General features: G+C 41.6%; 1 protein-coding gene across 1 annotated transcript in view; it reads right to left on the bottom strand.

The window, feature by feature from the left end:
- hcn4 (hyperpolarization activated cyclic nucleotide-gated potassium channel 4) overlaps nucleotides 1-19474 on the bottom strand; it is an 84328-nt gene that overhangs the window by 12074 nt on the left and 52780 nt on the right. Inside the window, exons 3-5 of the mRNA XM_029252040.1 lie at nucleotides 14429-14590; nucleotides 10423-10641; nucleotides 908-1054 (exon numbers count right to left, since the gene is read on the bottom strand). Of these exons, the coding sequence (XP_029107873.1) occupies nucleotides 908-1054; nucleotides 10423-10641; nucleotides 14429-14590 (528 nt within the window). The remainder of the gene's footprint in view (nucleotides 1-907; nucleotides 1055-10422; nucleotides 10642-14428; nucleotides 14591-19474) is intronic.

The following is a 19474-nucleotide window of genomic DNA, read 5'->3' on the forward strand; positions in this document are numbered from 1 at the left end:
GCTGGACCCCCAACACTTTTCCAACTACACCTCTTCCCTTTGTTATTGCCTTCCATGGATTCTCCTGACACTGCCCAGCTCTTCCTCTCTTTTCTTCTTTTCTTCGTTCTCTTTTAAGAGCCTGAGAGTAATGGTTGACTGAAGTCTGTCAACATATTCAAGCCACAACCAGGTCTTGCAGATACAGCCTGCATAACATCCACAGGATCAGCCCTTATCTCATAAAAAATGCGACACAACTTCTCATCCAGGCATGGTGACATTCCACCAAGAATACTGCAGCTCTTTCCTGTCTGGTCTTCCGGCCTTAGCCAGCAAACCTCTCCAGCGGATTCAGAATGCCGCTAAAGTGTTTCTACATGTTCCTCTTTCTCATCTATCTTTATTGGTTTTCTCTAGCTGCCCAGATCAAATTCATGTCTCAGGTTATGGCCTGCAAGACCATCAATGGATCTGTTCCCTGACACCCCATACCTACATTCTAAACAGGCAGCTACTGTTATCTGCTTAATAATTAAAAAAAAAAAAAATCCTATTTGCAGTAAACCAGCATATGTAATGTATTCTGGTTTATACAGTGGAATGTGACAAACTGATTGTACTCAAGAATCATGTGTCTGCATTCAGATTGCTCCTTTTGTTGATGTTATGCACTTTTATCTTGTTCTCTGACATGTATGTTCCTTTGGAGAAAAGCATCAGCAAAATGGATAAATACAAAATGTCAATATAAATGTCCTCAGCGTGATCGTGACGATAACCATGAAAGGACAGTGTTCAGTCTGACAACTATAACCACACAGGGGCAAACAAATCCTCAAGAATGGTGATGACCAGTGTTGGCCAGTTCTTCACTGTGATGATGAATAAGACCAAGGGCACAATCTAGAAGGTCATGCTGCCCCACCTCTCTGAGTGGCTCATTCAGCTCTCCCAAGATGCTCTCCTCATCAAACATCTTGCCCTGGTAGCGGTGTTCGTAGTAGTCATGGATCCTCTGCCTCATGTCAGCCGGGAGTTTGTGGAAGGACATGTACTGCTCCACCTGCTTGTACTGGAGAGTGAGAAACACAGTTTGTGATCTGTGACATAATTGAAGTAGATGTTCTTCTAAAGGTATTTTACTATCTCATTTCTGTCTAACAATGCTATGATTCATTGACACCTGTATGTAGAACAGCCAATGGGTTCTATACACACTTTGCACACAAATACATAGTCATTCCTATCACAAATAACATCTAAATCATTCCCTAACATTTACATCTATAGAACATTTTATAATAGGCACTTTGGTAACTTGAGTGTCAAATTCCAGTCAAGCTTTACATTTACTGCAGCTGACAGGTTTTCAAACATAACATACAGAAAAATAAAATGACAGTTGAAATTATTTTTACCAAAGGAAATAAGCTACATATGGTATGACTGTGAATAGTTCAAAACCACAGTCCTGTGCAATATGGAACTGTTGAATTCTGAAAGCCCTGGGAGGGTCTTGGTGAGCAACCACTCTTGGACTATGAAGAGAAAACAGGTCTGGGTGCCTCATGAGGGAAGCCTCTCAGGGGACTCACACACTGTCACCTGTCAGTGATCATTGGCACTCAATAGCCAGGGACATCTCTGCATCTCTCAGGAACCACAGCAGGCACCACCAAACATGAGCAGGACACTGAGCGTAACTGATAAACATGGTGCATGGGCACCTAGACAGGGCCCAAGTGGAAATGTGTGGTTTATCATACACACAACCACGAACATGCACACACACGCATGAGAATATGTAAACATAAACATATATTAACTCTGGGGCACAAATGCACTAACATAAAATCACACAAATAAAGCCACACTTTAGGAGCACAACCATGGATATATCAATCTATATATGTACATATAAACACAATGGAAAAGTATGAGCTGGGAAAAGAAGGTCCCTATACTGATTCATATTTACATGGGAACTAATCAAGTATGAAAATGGAAAGAGAGAAGAGTAGGGGGAGAGCATTTCATGCAGGGATTTCCTCAAAATCCTGCTCTATTTCAAGAAAACAGAAAATGTCTTTCCCATGTTGTTAAGATCCCTGTTGTAATGTATGAGAAGAAGTAGGAGCTGAACTAGTATTTGTCTGCCAGTGCCTGAGAACGGTTTGTGACACACACAAGAAGGTGAGGACTGCAGAGGATTGACGAAAGGAGAGGAATGTTATGTATGCACTGAGATTATCCTTCTTGTCTTCTGCGCTTTTACCCTTAAAGTTTCTACAGTTGCTTTAATCTGCATGTTATTATTTTCACCATCTTATGGTTTTCATTAGTACATAGTTTGTATATAAGTATTTATATTTTAATTGGCTTTTCGTAACAACATAAATGGCAAACCATACCAGTAAAAAATATACTGATACCATATTGATGAAGAAAAAAAAGTAGGCTAAGGAGAAAAAGAGAAAGAGAGAGAGAAATTTACAGTTTAAGAAAGTCAGATTAGGGTTAGGGTTAGAGTTAGTGTTCCTGTTGGTGTTAGGATTATGGTGGGGGTCAGGGTTGTTTTAGGGTTCGGGTTAGGTAGAACCTGATTCAGAGAGGAGGACAGTGAGCAACACAGAGGTGCATGGAAAGATGCGTGTTTGGTCACCCAGTGATGAAATTCAGTATTTTGTGTCGCCTAAGAGGAGAGTATTTCACTCGTCCATGCCCTCACTATTTACTATATTCAGGCACTCCAGCCCTCAAAGTAAGGGCAGCTAATTATAATTCTTACTAGTGACAGTTGTTAGTAGTGCATAGATGGAGTGAAGGAGATTGGCTAGATGGTCTCCATACGACTATTCCTGCTGACTCCTAATTACCCTTTTATCTGAACAGTCCTTGGTATGTTGGATGTGCTTGATCTTGACAAACCAGAAAAGTCTTGTGATACAGTGAGAACTGAAAAGTGATTAAGAGGAAACAGATCCATCATACAGTAAATTCAGTTGTAATTCAGACAGTGAGACCATTCTATAGCGAAAAAAGACCATGTATCCTCTTGGAAGTACACTGTACAAGGCGTGGCTCATGCTCGCTAATTTGCAGAATGAAAGCCTTGACTCTGCAGTCACAGAATGTCTCTGATGCTAATAAGGACTGCACAGGGTCAGCTTGAAATGTTCACGTTCTTTTGTCTTGGAGCACTCACTTTCTTCCTGGCTTCCAGAGGAGACCCTTGCAGGAGAAATACTTTGGATCATAGAATTTTTAATTCTCATAAGGACATGGAAGCCAAAACTAGCATTATACAAGGGAAAGAATAGAGATACGCCCCCCCTCCCAAAACAAAAGGAAGAGAATGATGACGACAAGGGCTAAGGTGTGCTCAGTACTCATAATGAGTCTTTATCCTCACTTTTCCCCATTACATGGCTTGCCTAGTCAAGGTAGATTACCGTCTTTGCTGCTCACTCATTTTGTTGGGGAAGAGCCAGGGGTCACATATAAACAAATTACTACATGGTCAATCTTCATGTCAGTGACAAAGAAACTGCAAGTCTTTCTCTCACCTTTTTGCTTTCTCCACACAGTTTTGCCCAGAAGATGCTATTTATCTACACCTGCAGTGCAGCAGAGCTCTGAAACCTTCTCAAAACCCACCATACTAACCCACTTCTTCTCCAAATGAGTGAAGGGTTAGGGTTAGAGGCTTAGCATTGGGAGTAAAGGTTAAGATTAAAATGAAGAAGCCACCTGTTTCCCCCAGTTTCTGCCGACAGTATCTGTTGACATGTGTGATTCTTATGGAGCCAAGAGCATGAAAAGCTCACAAGTGTAAAAACTGTGGCATCTGAGGTAAGACCATTATTCTCCTGCACAATGAGGAATCAGTCTAACACACATGCATAGAACCAAACACACTCATACTCTACTCAAACATGCATACATGAGGGAGCTGGTCATGTGTGCATGATCTCAGATCAAGCTGACAATCCCTTGTAGGAAAGAAAACAATAATTTCACAACTGTCATGTGCCCCTTTTTTAGATTAAACAAAAAAAATCTGTGGACTCGAAAGAGAAAGCCTGTCAACACCTAATCTATGCAGCATCCCAACACCTGTAGTTTCAGCTGAATTAGAATGTGAAGCCCATGTCACCAGTAAATAAAAGCTATAAATTCAATACAATACAGTTTATTCTTATAGCACTCAATCCTGAAAGCAGACTCAGGTCACTTTGCAGATTGCACATAAAACAAATGGAAAACCAAAAACAAATAATTGACTGACCATCACATATACATTTCACACATCACATACAAATACACGTGGTGGTGCAGCGGGCTTGGCCAGGTTCTGGTCTCTGGAAGGTCTGGGGTTTGAATCCCGCTTGGGGTTCCCTGTGATGGACTGGCGTCCTGTCCTGGGCGTGTCCCTTCCCCCTCTAGCCTTACGCCCTATGTTGCTGGGTTAGGCTACGGTTTGCCGCAACCCTGCTTGGGACAAGCGGTTTCAGTCAATGTGTGTGGAACTGTCACAAAGACTCATTTTTATGAAATTACTCTGATAGAGTTTTGTGCTACTAGCAAAGGATTTGGAATTACAGGATAGGATTTATTTCCACTGAGCTAAGAGTGTGACTGCGTTACAGTGTTTTAACTGCGCTAAATGCAGACAATCTATGCTTACAAGGCAGACTGTATTGTTCCTGTGATACTTGCGAAGGATGGGCAGGGGTTTCAATTCATGTGGCTACCTATGTGTGGTTTGTTAGACTGCTACAGTGAAATGACAACGCGCTGACTGCATCGATGAGAGTGTAATGGCTTTGCAGCACGCTGCCATTTGTCGGTGAGTCACTCATTTTAAGAGGCGTGCCAGCTGAGCAAAGAACCTAAGGGCAATCATAATGACAGCTATCCAGGATTGCATGATAACACAGCCTTACTTGCAGGGTGGACTCCCTGCTCTTTTCATTAATTTCTTATTGCCTACAAGAGCCGTATCCCTGATCTGTGTGAATGACTCCTCATAGAACCACAATGCTGACCTTTTAGAGGTATGGTGCAGCCCTTCAGTCCAAAAAACTACTGTTCTGTAGAATCCTTCTGATACTCTAGGAGCACAGTGTTTCCCAAAGCATTTATATTATGACCTTTCATATTCGAATAGAAAAAAAATTAATTTTAAAATACATATTATCACATTTTTTACTGAATATCTCAGTAGTATAATATTAGGATTTAAAATATGTATAATCAAATATATAGTTCTTAAATAACCGTTATTTACATTAACCTAAAATAAAATCGTTAAATGTGAACTAATGCATAAATACTGCTAAAAAACTCAATCTACTATAAACAATAAGAATACTGAAATTGCCAGAACCCAGTTCTCAGTGTTGTTACATGTTTTACTGACAATGTTTAAAGCTTAATTCTTGCATAACGTCACATCAATGAGCAAATATTTAAAGATGAGATGATCTTGTGTATTTCATTGCTTAAAAATATTATAGTTTTCTCTGTAACACCTATTTCACCATGGTTGTCAGCATTGAAACAGTGTCTTTTTGAGAATAGTTAGAGATTTAAAATAAAACGAATTAATCTTTTTGAACAACACTGAAGAGACTGTTACCACAATCAAAGCAAATCAAAGTCTCCAGCAGATGCAAACAAGGGGGTTAGACAAAAAATCTTATTTGCAAAGGTTTATTGGGGAATTAGAGTGTGGGGGAATTCTGGAACACCCTAGCCTACCAGTATAATCAGCTTTGGGCTTCCCATGGATTGATCCCTAAGAAACTGCTCTTAATTGACAAGTGTTAATTAGCAAGTCAAAGTAAAGAGACCATGGCACACTTGAGCCATTTGCTGTTAATGCTGTTTGGTGCCAACATGCCTCAACATGCCACACAGAAACACCCTTCTGTATATTCAATTGTTCATTAACAATTAAGACCTGCCTTGTGAAAAAAAAAAATATTTTAGAGCAGAAATACAAATTGCAGGTGCAGTCATTACAGCAATGACAGCCACAGAATATAATGGAAGTGCACCAGTGCATTCATTGTTGAACTATCAGTGGAATTTTATCAAAATTCTGATTCCAAAACCATAATAAAATGAAACTCCTTGTCTCCCTTTCTGCTCTTAAAGCAGAACACAGACTTGTACCACAAGGGGGTGGTGAATGTGACAAATATATATCTACTGGTCCTGGGTTAACAAACCTATATCAGATTTGAGACTGAGTATGGCATAGTGTGCTTGATCTGCAAGAAATAATGTAGGTATTCAAAGGCCCTGTCAGTCCCTGGTTGGTGTTGGGGATACTTGGGGACACCTGGCACACTCCCCTCAAGGCAGCCTGGGTCTTTACACACTTGCAAAATTTGCCATAAGGATCAGGTTTACAATTAATCCAAGAGGAGAGAAAAATGGACACCTTTAAGACTGCTAATAACTTGTATTGCTGTATCCTCTGAATAACCACACATACTGTGTTTTTCAGACAGTGAAATATGGTCAGTGAATTACCTAATGAATTGCTCACTCAATCATTACCATTCATTGCAGAATAAAATTACAGACGAACACTGAAGAAGAACCGTAAGGCACCCATATTGCCATGGAAAAAAGAAATGAAAGAAATGAAACAGACACAGGCAAAGACAAAAGATCTGAGAGGGAGAGATGTGATGAGGGCTGACCGCTGCTCCTGGCAGTCGTCCGTATTTCACCGAGGAAGCGGTCGCAGTGGAGACAGCTTTTACTGGACAACTGATTGAACCATTTTTTTTTCAGCTGCAGGGGACATCTTGACTTCCCTGTTAAGACTGACACTTTGCTTAATAAGCTTTTGGATGCCTGTAGCATTCCTGCTGTAATAGTTTTGTGGGGAGGGGTCCAGGGTCTGGAAATGGGTGGGTTTCATCAAGCCTTCACTGACATGTGCCAACAAGTGGTTGAGCATGTCCAGCAAAGGGCAGGATTTGGTCTTACATCCCACCTCTCTCCCCTACCTGGATACAGCCTCTGGGAAATACAAAGGTGTTTGCTAGACAAAAACTCACACCGAGGCATGGAGGGAAAATAGGAGGGGCAAGAAAGCTCAGGTAGGCATAGTCCCCTAGCTGCATTCCTCTGGCAAAGGCCAGTTGCGGGAAAAAAACAGATAGCTGCAAACAATAGGCAGCTACATCCACCTTGTTTACTGCAGCTCAGAACAACTGCTTCAATAACTAACCTGTAAAAGGAAGAAAACATTTTATCATCATTGCAGCATTTTTCCCAAGTTAAAAGTAGCTGTAAGAATCAAATTTTCGAACTGTAAAAATTGCTCAAAGATTAAGAAAATAGTCTCATCAGCATAAGTTTTTCAAAGCACCTACCCCTTTGGCAGTTAACATTGTCCTTGTCTTTGTGTTAGAGGTATGCCAGCTTTATGCCAGCTTTCCTGAGGCTGACGGGATGTTCAAAGTCACAAGTCCCTGCCCAGAGCACATCACTGCACAGTGCCTTTTGCTTCTTCACTGCCATCTTTATTAACACTGAAAATGTTTTCCGGGCTGTGCATGCTTTAACATTACTCATGTTCCCACATTGCTATCTTACAGAATGACTTTCTGCCCCTCTTGAGCTCATTTACGTGTGACAAGTGCATTCGCGATCCTCGCCGGGGGGAGCCTAAGTGACTCAACACCACATTAGGGTGCAATATGGACTTGCTGTGACTGGGTTCTCTATACACTATGTCTTTCTATTCCAACACACATCCTGCAATAATGCAGACCTGGCTAAAACCAAGTCAGGCCCAAACAACTTGCAGTTTGATATCTTTTTGTACCATAAGTGTTCTCTTTAATGTTTCCCTTTTTTGTACATAGTTCGTAAGAAACTACTAAAATTCTTAACCACAACGAAGCCAAATTAGGATTCAACACTGCAGTGAAGGATTTAGAACCATAGCAGAGGAGTCCATTCAAGGCTCATTCCACAAAGGAGCTCAAATTAGAACAAATCAGTAAAGAAATTCAGCATCAGCTCGACTGTGTGCCATATTGCATGTCTGAGGCAGCACACAAGGTGTAAGCCACCTTTACAGTTCATCTTATTGCACATCCCAAACGAAAACTAAACTGAGACCCCAGAAAACCTAGGTCCAGATATTGATTACAGGGTGATAAATTACAACTTGCAATTCAATCACAGAGCCTACTTTCTGTATTGAAGAACTAAATTCAATTCAATTTATTTTATAGAGCGCTCTTCTCACACAGTGACACAGAGTGCAAAAGACAAACCAAACACTGCAAACAAAACAGTATGCCACCCCTGAAGCTGCCCAACCACAGAAAATGGCACAACCCCAGAATAGCCCATATCTGGTGTTCTGCCCGCAGATTAGTTTAGTTCATTTAAAATAAAGAAAAGAAGTGTTCAATGTGATTAATTGCTTTGTTGAGCTGAACCTTTGTTTTGATGCCTTGATGTGCGACTGCGGAACCTTTATTTCAATACGTTGATACGCAATTTGTTCGCATGTGGTATTTCCATGGTGCACTACTGTCTGGATAGGCATAGTGGAAGCGTCTGAGTTCTGTGTGTTTTTCCTACGCCCATGGAAGCAATAACTGTAAGTTATGAAGTTCTTGCAGACATTCGTGAGGATGTTTATTTGCTTTAAGTTTAATCTATGTAAACTCTGTCTGTTTATTCAGCCGTTAACTCCACGTTACTGTCCTTGTGAAACGCGTGTGTGAGTTCGCGCTGTGTCATGCTAAGTTAACTGTGCTGTCGGTGAATGAGTTAACTGGTTATTATAGCGATTTGTTGTAATTAGACTCTAAGTTTCCTTTACTGATTCTGTTTATTATAGTTTCACTTGCATTTTCACCTGTCATTTGGAGACAATAAAGGAGCAAGACGCTCATATCCTAGCTTGTAAGAATTGAATTTGGCTTGCTGTTAAACTGCGTTAATGTACTGGCTGTGCACAACACGCAGGGAGAACAGTACATTTGGATTTTTGCTTTCCTGCTTGTTCTGCTGTCTGCCTGTCTGACTCTGTTCCCAAATGCTCATCTTCCCTCCCCACCTGCGAGGAAATGGACAGAAACATGCCAGACTGCTGCTCCCTGTCCAAGGCCTCTGTTCACCTCCGGGCCTCTCTGCAAGGGGCTGTGTGGCAGCCTGGCAGCAGAACTCATTATCACTCGCTTGGGGTCTGCCACAGAGGCAGGGTGATGGGGAGAGGCAGGAGAGGCCACTGGAGAAGCAGACGGGCAACTGTCATGCTGTCCCATTTCGGGAGAGGCAGAGGGGAAGGGGGATCTGGGAGAATGCACACCACCATGCTGGGATTTGAATCTCAGTAAAGGTGAGATGGGGTGACCAGATGTCACAGTTTGTCCTCAATAACTAAACTTAGCCAGAGCACTGAGCAGCTTAGCATGGTGGATATCATTCCGTGTGCTCAGTTTAAGCCTGTCCAACGTGAACATTCACTCAGATGACCAGAGGAAAACATCCTCTCATTTCTGCATCTTTTCCAGCTGACCTTTCTATGTTGACCACTCTCACCTTCAACCAAATCTTGACAGTAGCTTGAAGGGAAGGAGCCGAACAGTTTTGCAAGAGGTTGGTTATAATCACATACCCCAGGGGAAAGTAGTTATTGTCATATGTAGTAAATACTCCAGCATCTATGACAGCTGTTAAAGAGTAAATTATAACAGCTTAGAGTTTCAACTGTACATGTCTTTCTCTGTTTTCTCTTTTTACATAAACAATTATAACAATGAAGATAGCTTGTTCCAACAAATAACACTAAGACAATGTTGAAAACATTCCCTGCATCAACTAATGAGCTGGTAGGTGCTGCAGTCAGTGCTCTACAGGATGTGAAATGCCATTAATATGAGAACAAGGGGAGGCCACATGTCACCCCCAGTTATGTGACTCAGTAACACTGGGGGTGCAGCACTGCTGCTAAATAGACTGGTCCATCACCCTGGTTACTGCAGTGTCCCCTCAGTGCATCTGCATTGCTCTTTAGAAATGACCTTTCTCATGCATCTGATAAAGAGTGGGTCCCCTACATTCCAGATGCACCCACCCCAGTGTCCACTGGCATGGCAACTGACACTTCGGCAGGGAGTGCAATTAGGACTTGAATAGAATTTATTGATCACCTCCAGGGTCTCCTGAATCATTGTACATTAGAAAGAACGGTGACCCTTTGTCCGCTGAGGCCACCCACATCCATCGCCTCCCCCCCACCTTCATGCCCTTCTCCTTCTCCTTGCCACCTTTTCCTGTTATTAGGAGCTAAGTTGAGTGCTTTACAAAAATCAGAAAATCACAAGCCAGGGTGATCCCTCGCTCTCAGAAACTGAACTCTAACAACACTGTGATGTAATGGCAGTTGCTCACCTTCTCCTGGTACTGACGGCGAGAGGAGTCCAGTGACTGAATGAGCGCGGTGGCATGGCCCACAAACATAGCGTAACAGGTGGCACCAACGATCATGCTGAGGATGGTGAGCCACACATCTGTCATGCCCACTGGGGGGTACATGCCGTAGCCGATGCACAGCATGTGACTCATGGCCTTGAAAAGGGCGTACGAGTACTGCTGGCCCCAGGTGTCGTTCTGCAGAGGAAAGGGACACAGGCTTACTGGCAAGATAGAATCCTACTGCCAATTCAGTGCTACACAATGTTCCTTTAGCTCCTTGGCTCAACTGCCTTCAAGAGAGAAGAAGCTGCACTCTGCCACAAATGCAGGGCGCAACACAATTAAAAATCCAGCCTCATTCTCATTCTGAGGTTTCAGAGATATTATATAATGGCGTAAACACACAAGGCACCATTTATGCTAACATCCATCTGTTTCTGTTGAAATATACCAAAAATAAAACAGAGATTTAGTTGAAATATGTGGGAAAAATAATTCATGAGTACTTGTAAACATATTTGATGCTTAAAACACTAGAGGTCTCTGAAGCTTAAAGCAAGTCAACCATTCAAAAAAAAATTGAGTTACCATGCATACTTTTGTTGGCAGTTCTTAGAGCTTGCAGAATCAATCCAACCTCTTTCCTCAAGTGAGACTGTCAGATTGGACCCAAACAAAATTCTTAGAACAAGGAAATCCAAAAGGTAGCACAATCATTTGTGTTTGTGAAAAGGTCAAGGTCAGAAAAAAAAAAAGAATTCAATAAGATGTAGACTCAAAAAATAAAGCAAATGTAAACAGTGAAGGGACAGTCAGGTGGTAGGGTAAGAGTTGCAGAAGAGCTAAATTGAGATGGCTGTACTTTGAAGAGCTTTTTCATTGGTCCGGAGGCACAGATGTGCTCCCCTTCCACAGTTTTGCTTGTACAAAGCACCCAGAGCACTGTACATTTTTAATTGAGCTCATTTTGTTTTTATCCAAAAACAATGCTGAGCTACTTTATATAAGCTATTTACCCATTTATGCAGCTGGGCAATTTGTACTGAAGATATTTTTTTTGGGTAAGTACCTTGCTCAAAGGTATTACAGCTGGAGATGAGATTTAAACTTGTGACTGTTGAGTCCATAGGCAGTAACGCTAACTACTACACTACCAGCTCCCCCTGTAGAACTAACAGTGGTGTTAACTAGTGACAGAACAAGAAGCTCAACCCTAAAACACTGCTCATGACCAAGACTCCCTAGTTCCTCATTGGTCCCACTTGAATTCCACGTGACTGTCCGGATTATTCCAGAAACGGTACGTCCACCAATTGGAAATGAGTCCTTCAAGTATTTGGGAGATGTTTTGGACCCTTAACAAATCCCTTAAAAAATCATATCTGTGAGCGAGTGGGATGTTGCGGCACAATGGAGAAGGTTACCTGGCATAAAAAAGTAGGAACACACCCTCAGGGAGCGCTGTTATACAAGCACATGGCAGATAAACAAAACAACAGGAAAACAGGCAAGAAATGGCTATCAAAAGGTCCCACTACATAACAGACACTCATACATATTTGCTACATAACTGCTGAAGAACAACTTGCATAGTTACAGTAGGAGGTAAAAATGAATTAGAGGTATCCCTTGCTGCCCAAATATAATGCCTTCCTGGAAACATTTTGAATAGCAAGATTTGGGCTAGCAGGAGTCTATATTCCATTATTTTAAATCAGAAAAAATAATGCTCATCTGAAAACCTCAACCCATTTCCAAGAATATCACTAAAGCATTGTAAAATACTTGCACACCACAACAGCTGTTCTAAGATTTCTGCATAATATAAAGCATTCAAAACATTAAGTATATAATACACCTCAACCAGACTGCTATGCTCTTCTACCTCTACCTCAATTAGTAATCCCATGCACAAGAGGTCTAAGATGAAAAGCACAAGGGTTTCTGGAATTGCCTCCTCTGTGGTGGAATGACCTCCCTCCGTCGTTCACTACTGAATCTCTCATTTGAATCTCTACATTTAAGAAACGTACAAAACTCACCCCTTTTAGACTCATTTCTCCCCCGATCATGTAAGTGCTCTATAAATGTGCATGTGTTTATCTGTTTAATAATTTTTAACGACAATTTGTTGAATAATTGCAGCCCTGTGCGCAGCTACTTGTGTAATGTGTACTGGTTTATATAGTGATAGTTGACAAATTGACTGTACTAAAGAATCACGTGTTGGCACCCGAATCTCTCCTTCTGTTGATGTACTGCACTTTTTGTATTGTTTTCTGAGATGTCGGTTTGGAGAAAAGTGCCTGCTAAATTAATAAATGTAAATGTAAGTTGAATTATTTAACACTTAATGAACTCATTAGTGGCTATGTTTGTGCAGTATTCAACGACACTGTACGGCATCAGATACAAATAACATTTCCCTTCTAGATCACAACAAACATGCAGTGTAATGTAAATAAGCAATGAAATAATATGTTAAAAAGACATAATGAATACAAATCACATTTTGCAAAATAAAATATACACACTAATTTCTGAGAAGAAATTTTTATGTGATGTTGTGGGGGAGATGATAGCTACACTGGTCAACATGTTTAAACAATGTAAGCGGGAGGCACAATCCTATAGGGAGAATAGCTGAGATGCAGCTGCAGCGCACTCAACATCCTCTTGTGCAGATTCACACACTACTAGAATGTTTTATCTGCTGCGGCCTTTGAAATTTTCCAGGCTCAATTTCGTTAAAGCAGGTTTTCGATTCAAAGAGAGATGTGGGTATAAATTTTTGCAAGTTGTTAAAGCGAATATTTGGGGAGTAAGAGTTCGGGCAGTGAGCGATACCTGTATTTAATTTTGCTTTACAGTGATATGTCTCAGGGGGTGCTGTGGCGCAGTAGGTTGGACCACGGTCCTGCTTTCTGGTGGGTCTGGGGTTCGAGTCCCGCTTGGGGTGCCTTGCGGTGGACTGGTGTCCCTTCCTGGGTGTGTCCCCTCCCCCTCCGGCCTTACGCCCTATGTTACCAGGTAGGCTCTGGTTCCCCGTGACCCCGTATGGGATGAGTGGTTCTGAAAGTGTGTGTGTGTGTGTGTGTGTGTGTGTGTGTGTGTGTGTGTGTGTGTGTGTGTGTGTGTGAGAGAGATATGTTTCGTTGCTGCTTGTATATTGCACAGGTATCATCATTGCCTGGGTGTGTTAAAGTTGGAAAGTGAATGCAGCCGTCGCATGCTTCTCTTTATGTAAGCGCCCCCGCCAGCTCTGAGGCACCCACGCATGCCAGCTGAGGAGCTCTGTGTTTTCTGCACTGCGTCTTGAGGGAGAGATGTGACATCTGTTGAGCCTAGCACTGTCATTGGTATAAAGCCCAATGCAGAAACATTGCTGCTCACCATCTCACAGCCCTCCATTCAGCTCAGGTGCTCCTAATTCATATAGGTGCACTGACCGTGGAGAAAAGGCCAGCGACACATAATATGAGGTGATGAGAACATTGAATTAAAAGGTAAAACAAACATCAGACTTAAGCAGAAGTAAACAGCATGAGAAGTCAAGAAGCATGTACTTAGTATGGTTGAGGTTATATTTACATAGCTGACACCTTTCTCCAAAGCACCTTACATTGATGTATCCACTTATACAGCTGGGTAATCCTTACTGTGTTAGTACAGGGTATGTGCCTTGCACAAGGGTACTGCACCAGGAAGTGGGATTTGAACCTGGGAGCTTCAGTTTCAAGGTCCACTATGCTACCTATTGCCGACACTACATTTCAGATGACTTCATCAGCAGCTATAGGTGTTTTGAGATTTTGGGAGCAGTATTAAGCAGTTTTTTTTTTAGTTATTATTCAGCTAATCATTGATTCATCCCTGAAAGACCAAGTATGATGGCAGTTTGCTTTCATTAAATGACAATCCACCTGAAGGAACTTTTCTTGTCCAATGCAAAAGACCAGTGCTAGCATGGCAGGAAACTCACCACCATCTTGTTTTTGGAGACCCAGCAGTCAGCAGGGAAGTCCTGCAGCATGGGCACCAGAAACTGCAGGCAACCATCCCAGTGGCACAGAAGCAGCATCATTCCAATGAGGTTGACAATGCGTACCATGGCACTGGCCAGGTCATAGGTCATGTGGAAGATCTGTTGAGGGTGCGGAAGAAGATAAAGATGCATCAGGAAAGCATACAACACCAACATGGGTTAATTCCAAAAAGCTGTTAAGATGCTTCTGCTTGTGTACAGTGGTATGCCTCAAACTCTTCATTATGGAAGCTCACCCAAACCTTCATGCACAGGATTACAGCATCAGATTTGTAATATAATGGTTTAAAATTTCAGTTTTTATTTGAGGCCTTTATGAAGTTTTGGTGCCCTTTGTCTGATACTGACCCTGGAACAAACATCACCTGTTATATAAGCACTTTTCAGGGAGCTCAAATGCAAAAGGAAGGGATCTTCTGGAACAGAGACACAGGGTAGCAGAGTTGGAATAAAGCTCTGTCGATAAGAGGGAAAAACTGCCTGGAAGCACTTGCAGTGTTGACAGAGCTAAACTGCCTTAAGGAGACTAGCTTCCTTCCTGAAAGCATGACAGTGAGCAAAGTATTGCATTGTTAATCCAGCAGGGAATGAGCTCCTGGGTGGACGCTGCTGGGATACCGCTGAGAAACCATCACCGATGCAGAGCCAGACCCATCCTCACACCCTCAAGTCTTCTAATCCTGCCATGGGCTGTGAAGCATGGCATCGCCGAGCCATCCTTAGTAGCACGCAGTCAGCGCTGTGCAGCAATAAAGATATTGTACTGTAAGTGCCTTTCCTCCTCCAACTGCATAGGAGCCTTTTCTGGGTCAGGTCAGGGCTTAGTCTCAGCCCACTTCAAGCTCCAGAGATGTTGTTGGTAGCTCTTCTCTCCACTTTTAACACCATGTATTATAGACACAACAAATTTCAGAAGTCCCTCTGTTGCCTGTGGCTAAATCATGAAGAGCCTTATTATGTCTTTCACAAAGAGATCCATTGTTCCTGTCCTTAGTGAGATTGCCATGCCAGTTGCAGACTTAATAAACATCCTGAGTATTGCATGTAATCTGTAAAATATTTCTCGTTTAATGCATTTGCCCAAAAAACTCACCAAGAAAACTTACCTGAGAGAAGATCACCACACATATAGGGTTTCTTCAGCCTGAGCTCACACTCCACCTAATACTAATCAAGTAAATTTACTTCAGATATTTTTATTACATTCACGCCTGGTTATTTCGTGACCTACTGCTGTCTGTTCTCAGCCATGTGTACCACCCCAGGTGAGCTATTGACAAAATTAACCGACAACTAGGAATGCTAAAGTTTTTCCATGTGATATGAGTGGTGTGCTATTTCTGTCTGTGATTCATTAATTAACATAAGCTACTGAAATAATCAGTGAAATTCTGAGATGGAGAGTCCCATCATCTCTTGAAGAAAACTATTGTTTTAGCATTTGCATTTTGCCATAAAATTTTAACTCACCCACATACCTAAGACTGCTGCTACAACCTAACCACCACCATTTTTGACTTACTAGTGAACGTGCTTATAACATGTGTTCCCTTGATATATCAGCAGGAATGAGCAGCATGCATCTCCTTTCCAGCACATTTATAGAGGTGAGAGATAAGGTGGTGGCGTTCACACAGCTTCTGTGAACTGTAGAAGTGCAGGTTTGCCCAGAAAAATGCTGAGACAGTTTCCACTTTGCACTGAATATGTTAAGCATATGTGTTCTAAAATTTTCAGATACAGTGTTGAGGTGAAAAGGAGGCAGGCTTGCATGTCAGATATTTTTCAGTATCTCCTTTAATAGATTAAATTAGCTATCAAGAGCACTCTAAGTCTCTGTTTCCAAAGACATTCCTTCCAAATTTTTCATGTCCCTTGCATTGTATCTTTCAGACATATGGCTTTGTTATAAATCAATCAGTTCAGAACAGAAAATAAATTAAGATATTTAAAAAATAGAACGTGAACATAACATGTTGGGACATAATGAGTTTTTCCAAGGTAAAGTTAGACTTAAATCCTGATTTTTGGGATGATGGACTATTAGTAATTAAGATTAATTCAGGTAATTAGATACAAGTATTACTTTTTATTAGTCAATGAAAAAGTTAGCGTTTCCATCTTTATTGTGAAAAGCAATAATTAAATTATTTAAAATGAAATTCTAACTGCACTGGTTTTTTTTTCACCCATTTGTTTACAAATTAGGGTGGACTTTTTTCTTTTCTTTCACTCACACTGGCCAAAACTGCTTGTCCCAAGTGGAGGTGCGGTAAACCGGAGCCTAGCATGGCAGCACAGGGCGCAGGGTTGGAGGTGGTGGGGACACACCCAGGACGGGGCGCCAGTCAGCCACAAGGCACCCCAAGCGGGACTCGAGCCCCAGGCCTTCCAGAGTGCTGTGCCCCCCCCCCCTTTATTTAATGTTAACTTAAGAATTTGCTCCAATACTGCTTTGGGTGTCCAAATGTCCAAAGGCATGTGTTTCATGCCTTCACAGAAGCAGCCTGAGGAAATCCACAGGGAATAACAAAGTATGTAAATAATAGTAAGTTCTACATCAGGTCCAGAGCCTATCCCTGAAGCACAGGGTACTAGAAAAGTTAGGTTACACCCTGGACAGAACACCATTTCATCATATACTGTCACAGTCAGAAAAATTATAATCACCAGTTGAACAAAAAACATCTTTGGACACATCGAAAAGAAAGGAAACCCATGGCAAGAACATCTAGACTTCACACAGTGCAGGTACTGTGCGATAGCAGAACTTTTCATTACACCATTGTACCACCCAAAATACATACATTTTGCATTGTAATTAAATTACAAAATTGTGAAACTTTTGAAAAGGCTAGTGGCTTGAGGGATGGTAAATCCATTATAGATCATGCTTTTCCAGTTTTCAGCTGCAGTGGGAATGGAATCAGACTCTACAAAGATCCAAACTAGAAGGTATTGCATGTCTCTCAAGAAGAAGACCAGTACATAAAGGTTTGTTCACTGAGAGAAAGCGAACAGCAACTTCATCACAGATACAGAATGTGCTGAATAAAGAGCAAGAGACTCCAATCAGCAAAAGTACTGTCAAAAGAAGGTTAGCTAGTAGTGGTCTAAAAAGACAGCTAGCAGAATGTAAACCATTTCTCAGGAAGGGAACCAAGATCATCGCAAGATCTTTATTGGAACATTCTCAAATCATACTGGGATAACATGGATCAACAGGTTTTGCACAAACTTGTGGAGTCCATGGCAGCTCGAGAGCATGCTGTCATTAGAGCAAAAGAGGGACATACCAAATACAAAAGGATTCTGAAAATCATGTAATGTTTTCAAAGATTCTTCTTTTGACTCAAATTTTTCTGCTGATAATATGGCCTGTAATGAGAAATTTTGTATCAAATTAGAAAATAATGCAAAACGGAAGCATTTTCACCAGTTGTCTCAGACTTTTGGACGCCACTGCATATGTGTATTTATATATACTTTATAGTTATATATAATTAATATATTAAACTATATTTAAGATATTCCAAAATGTATATCTTTCATACTTAGTACCTCTGAAACAAAAGACGTAATGCTTGTGTGAGCAATATTGTGAAAGATGGTTAATCAGGCACATACAGAGAAGATTAAAATTTTATTAAATTAATAATTAATTCAAATTATTATTAATTATTATCATTTTAAACAGAACAAATGTACCAAACAATATAATGATAGCACATTTAATAAATGTTTTAATAATTTTTGTTCTACATCTCAGTAGAACATGATGCAGCAGGTGCAGCAGCCAAAGAAGGAGGAGGAGGTAAAATAAACAAGACAGGCAGTAAGAAGCTAAACCTGTGGGAGGAACCCTGACAGCAAGAGGTGTCACAGTGACTGACCGCTGGAACATCAGTCTCCAGCACCTCTACAATGTGTGAAAGCCACTTGCTGAGCTGAAGGGATGACAAAAATAAATGAGAAACAGAAAATGCTTCCCTCAGTCTATGTTCAGGTTACCAACTTCATGTGCATGTGGGATTACACACACACAGTTTCAGACCCGCTTGTCCCATACGGGGTCACGGGGAACCGGAGCCTACCTGGCAACACAGGGCGTAAGGCCGGAGGGGGAGGGGACACACCCAGGACGGGACGCCAGTCCATCGCAAGGCACCCCAAGCGGGACTTGAACCCCAGACCCACCGGAGAGCAGGACCCGGTCCAACCCACTGCGCCACCGCACCCCTGCACCCCCCCTCACGTGGTATTAGATTATACTAATTCAACCTTCCTTGCTATGTAGCCCTGCCTGCAGCCACTGAACACAGGCTCTGAGACAGCCGCTGAACACAGCTACTGAACAGTCCTTTGTGCGAAAAAATAAGGCACATCACTAACACCAGCTCTTTATCATCTCTTTACTTAAAGTCGTGTTTAGATGCCACAATACATGGGATGTGTCACAAATGATTTCTGCAGAAGCTGGTACAGCTGGACATCTCAATGAGATTTGCACTATTTTCTCCAGAAACGCTCAGACTGAACTTCCTAAAGTGGACCACAGCAGAGTCTACTGTTATGTGTCAGACTGTCTGTTTTTATGGAATACTCTCAGGAACTACCCTGCTGTGAGTATTAATATCACACAAGATGCAATTCCTTGGTGCCTTTGGGTGCTGCAACAGTTGCTGGCAAGCTTCACTGTACACTCAATAACACCCAATTAAATCCTTTCTTCTCCCACCTCTTATCTCTGAAAGAGCAGTCTCTGGCCTAAGCCTCTGGTTGCCAAGTGGGTTCTGATTACGTGATTTGCGTCCTGTGTTTATTTTAGAGATTTTCTTTAATCGGAATAAACAAGACCCCTCCTTCCCTGTTCTATTCATAGCACCATGTTGCTTTCATGCTTTGTTTGTAAAATCCCACTTCGGTACTTTTACATTTGCAACATAATACATTGTTCTGCTCATCTCTAATATATACTGTAGA

Source organism: Scleropages formosus, chromosome 5 (assembly GCF_900964775.1).
Source record: "Scleropages formosus chromosome 5, fSclFor1.1, whole genome shotgun sequence".
NCBI lineage: Eukaryota > Metazoa > Chordata > Actinopteri > Osteoglossiformes > Osteoglossidae > Scleropages > Scleropages formosus.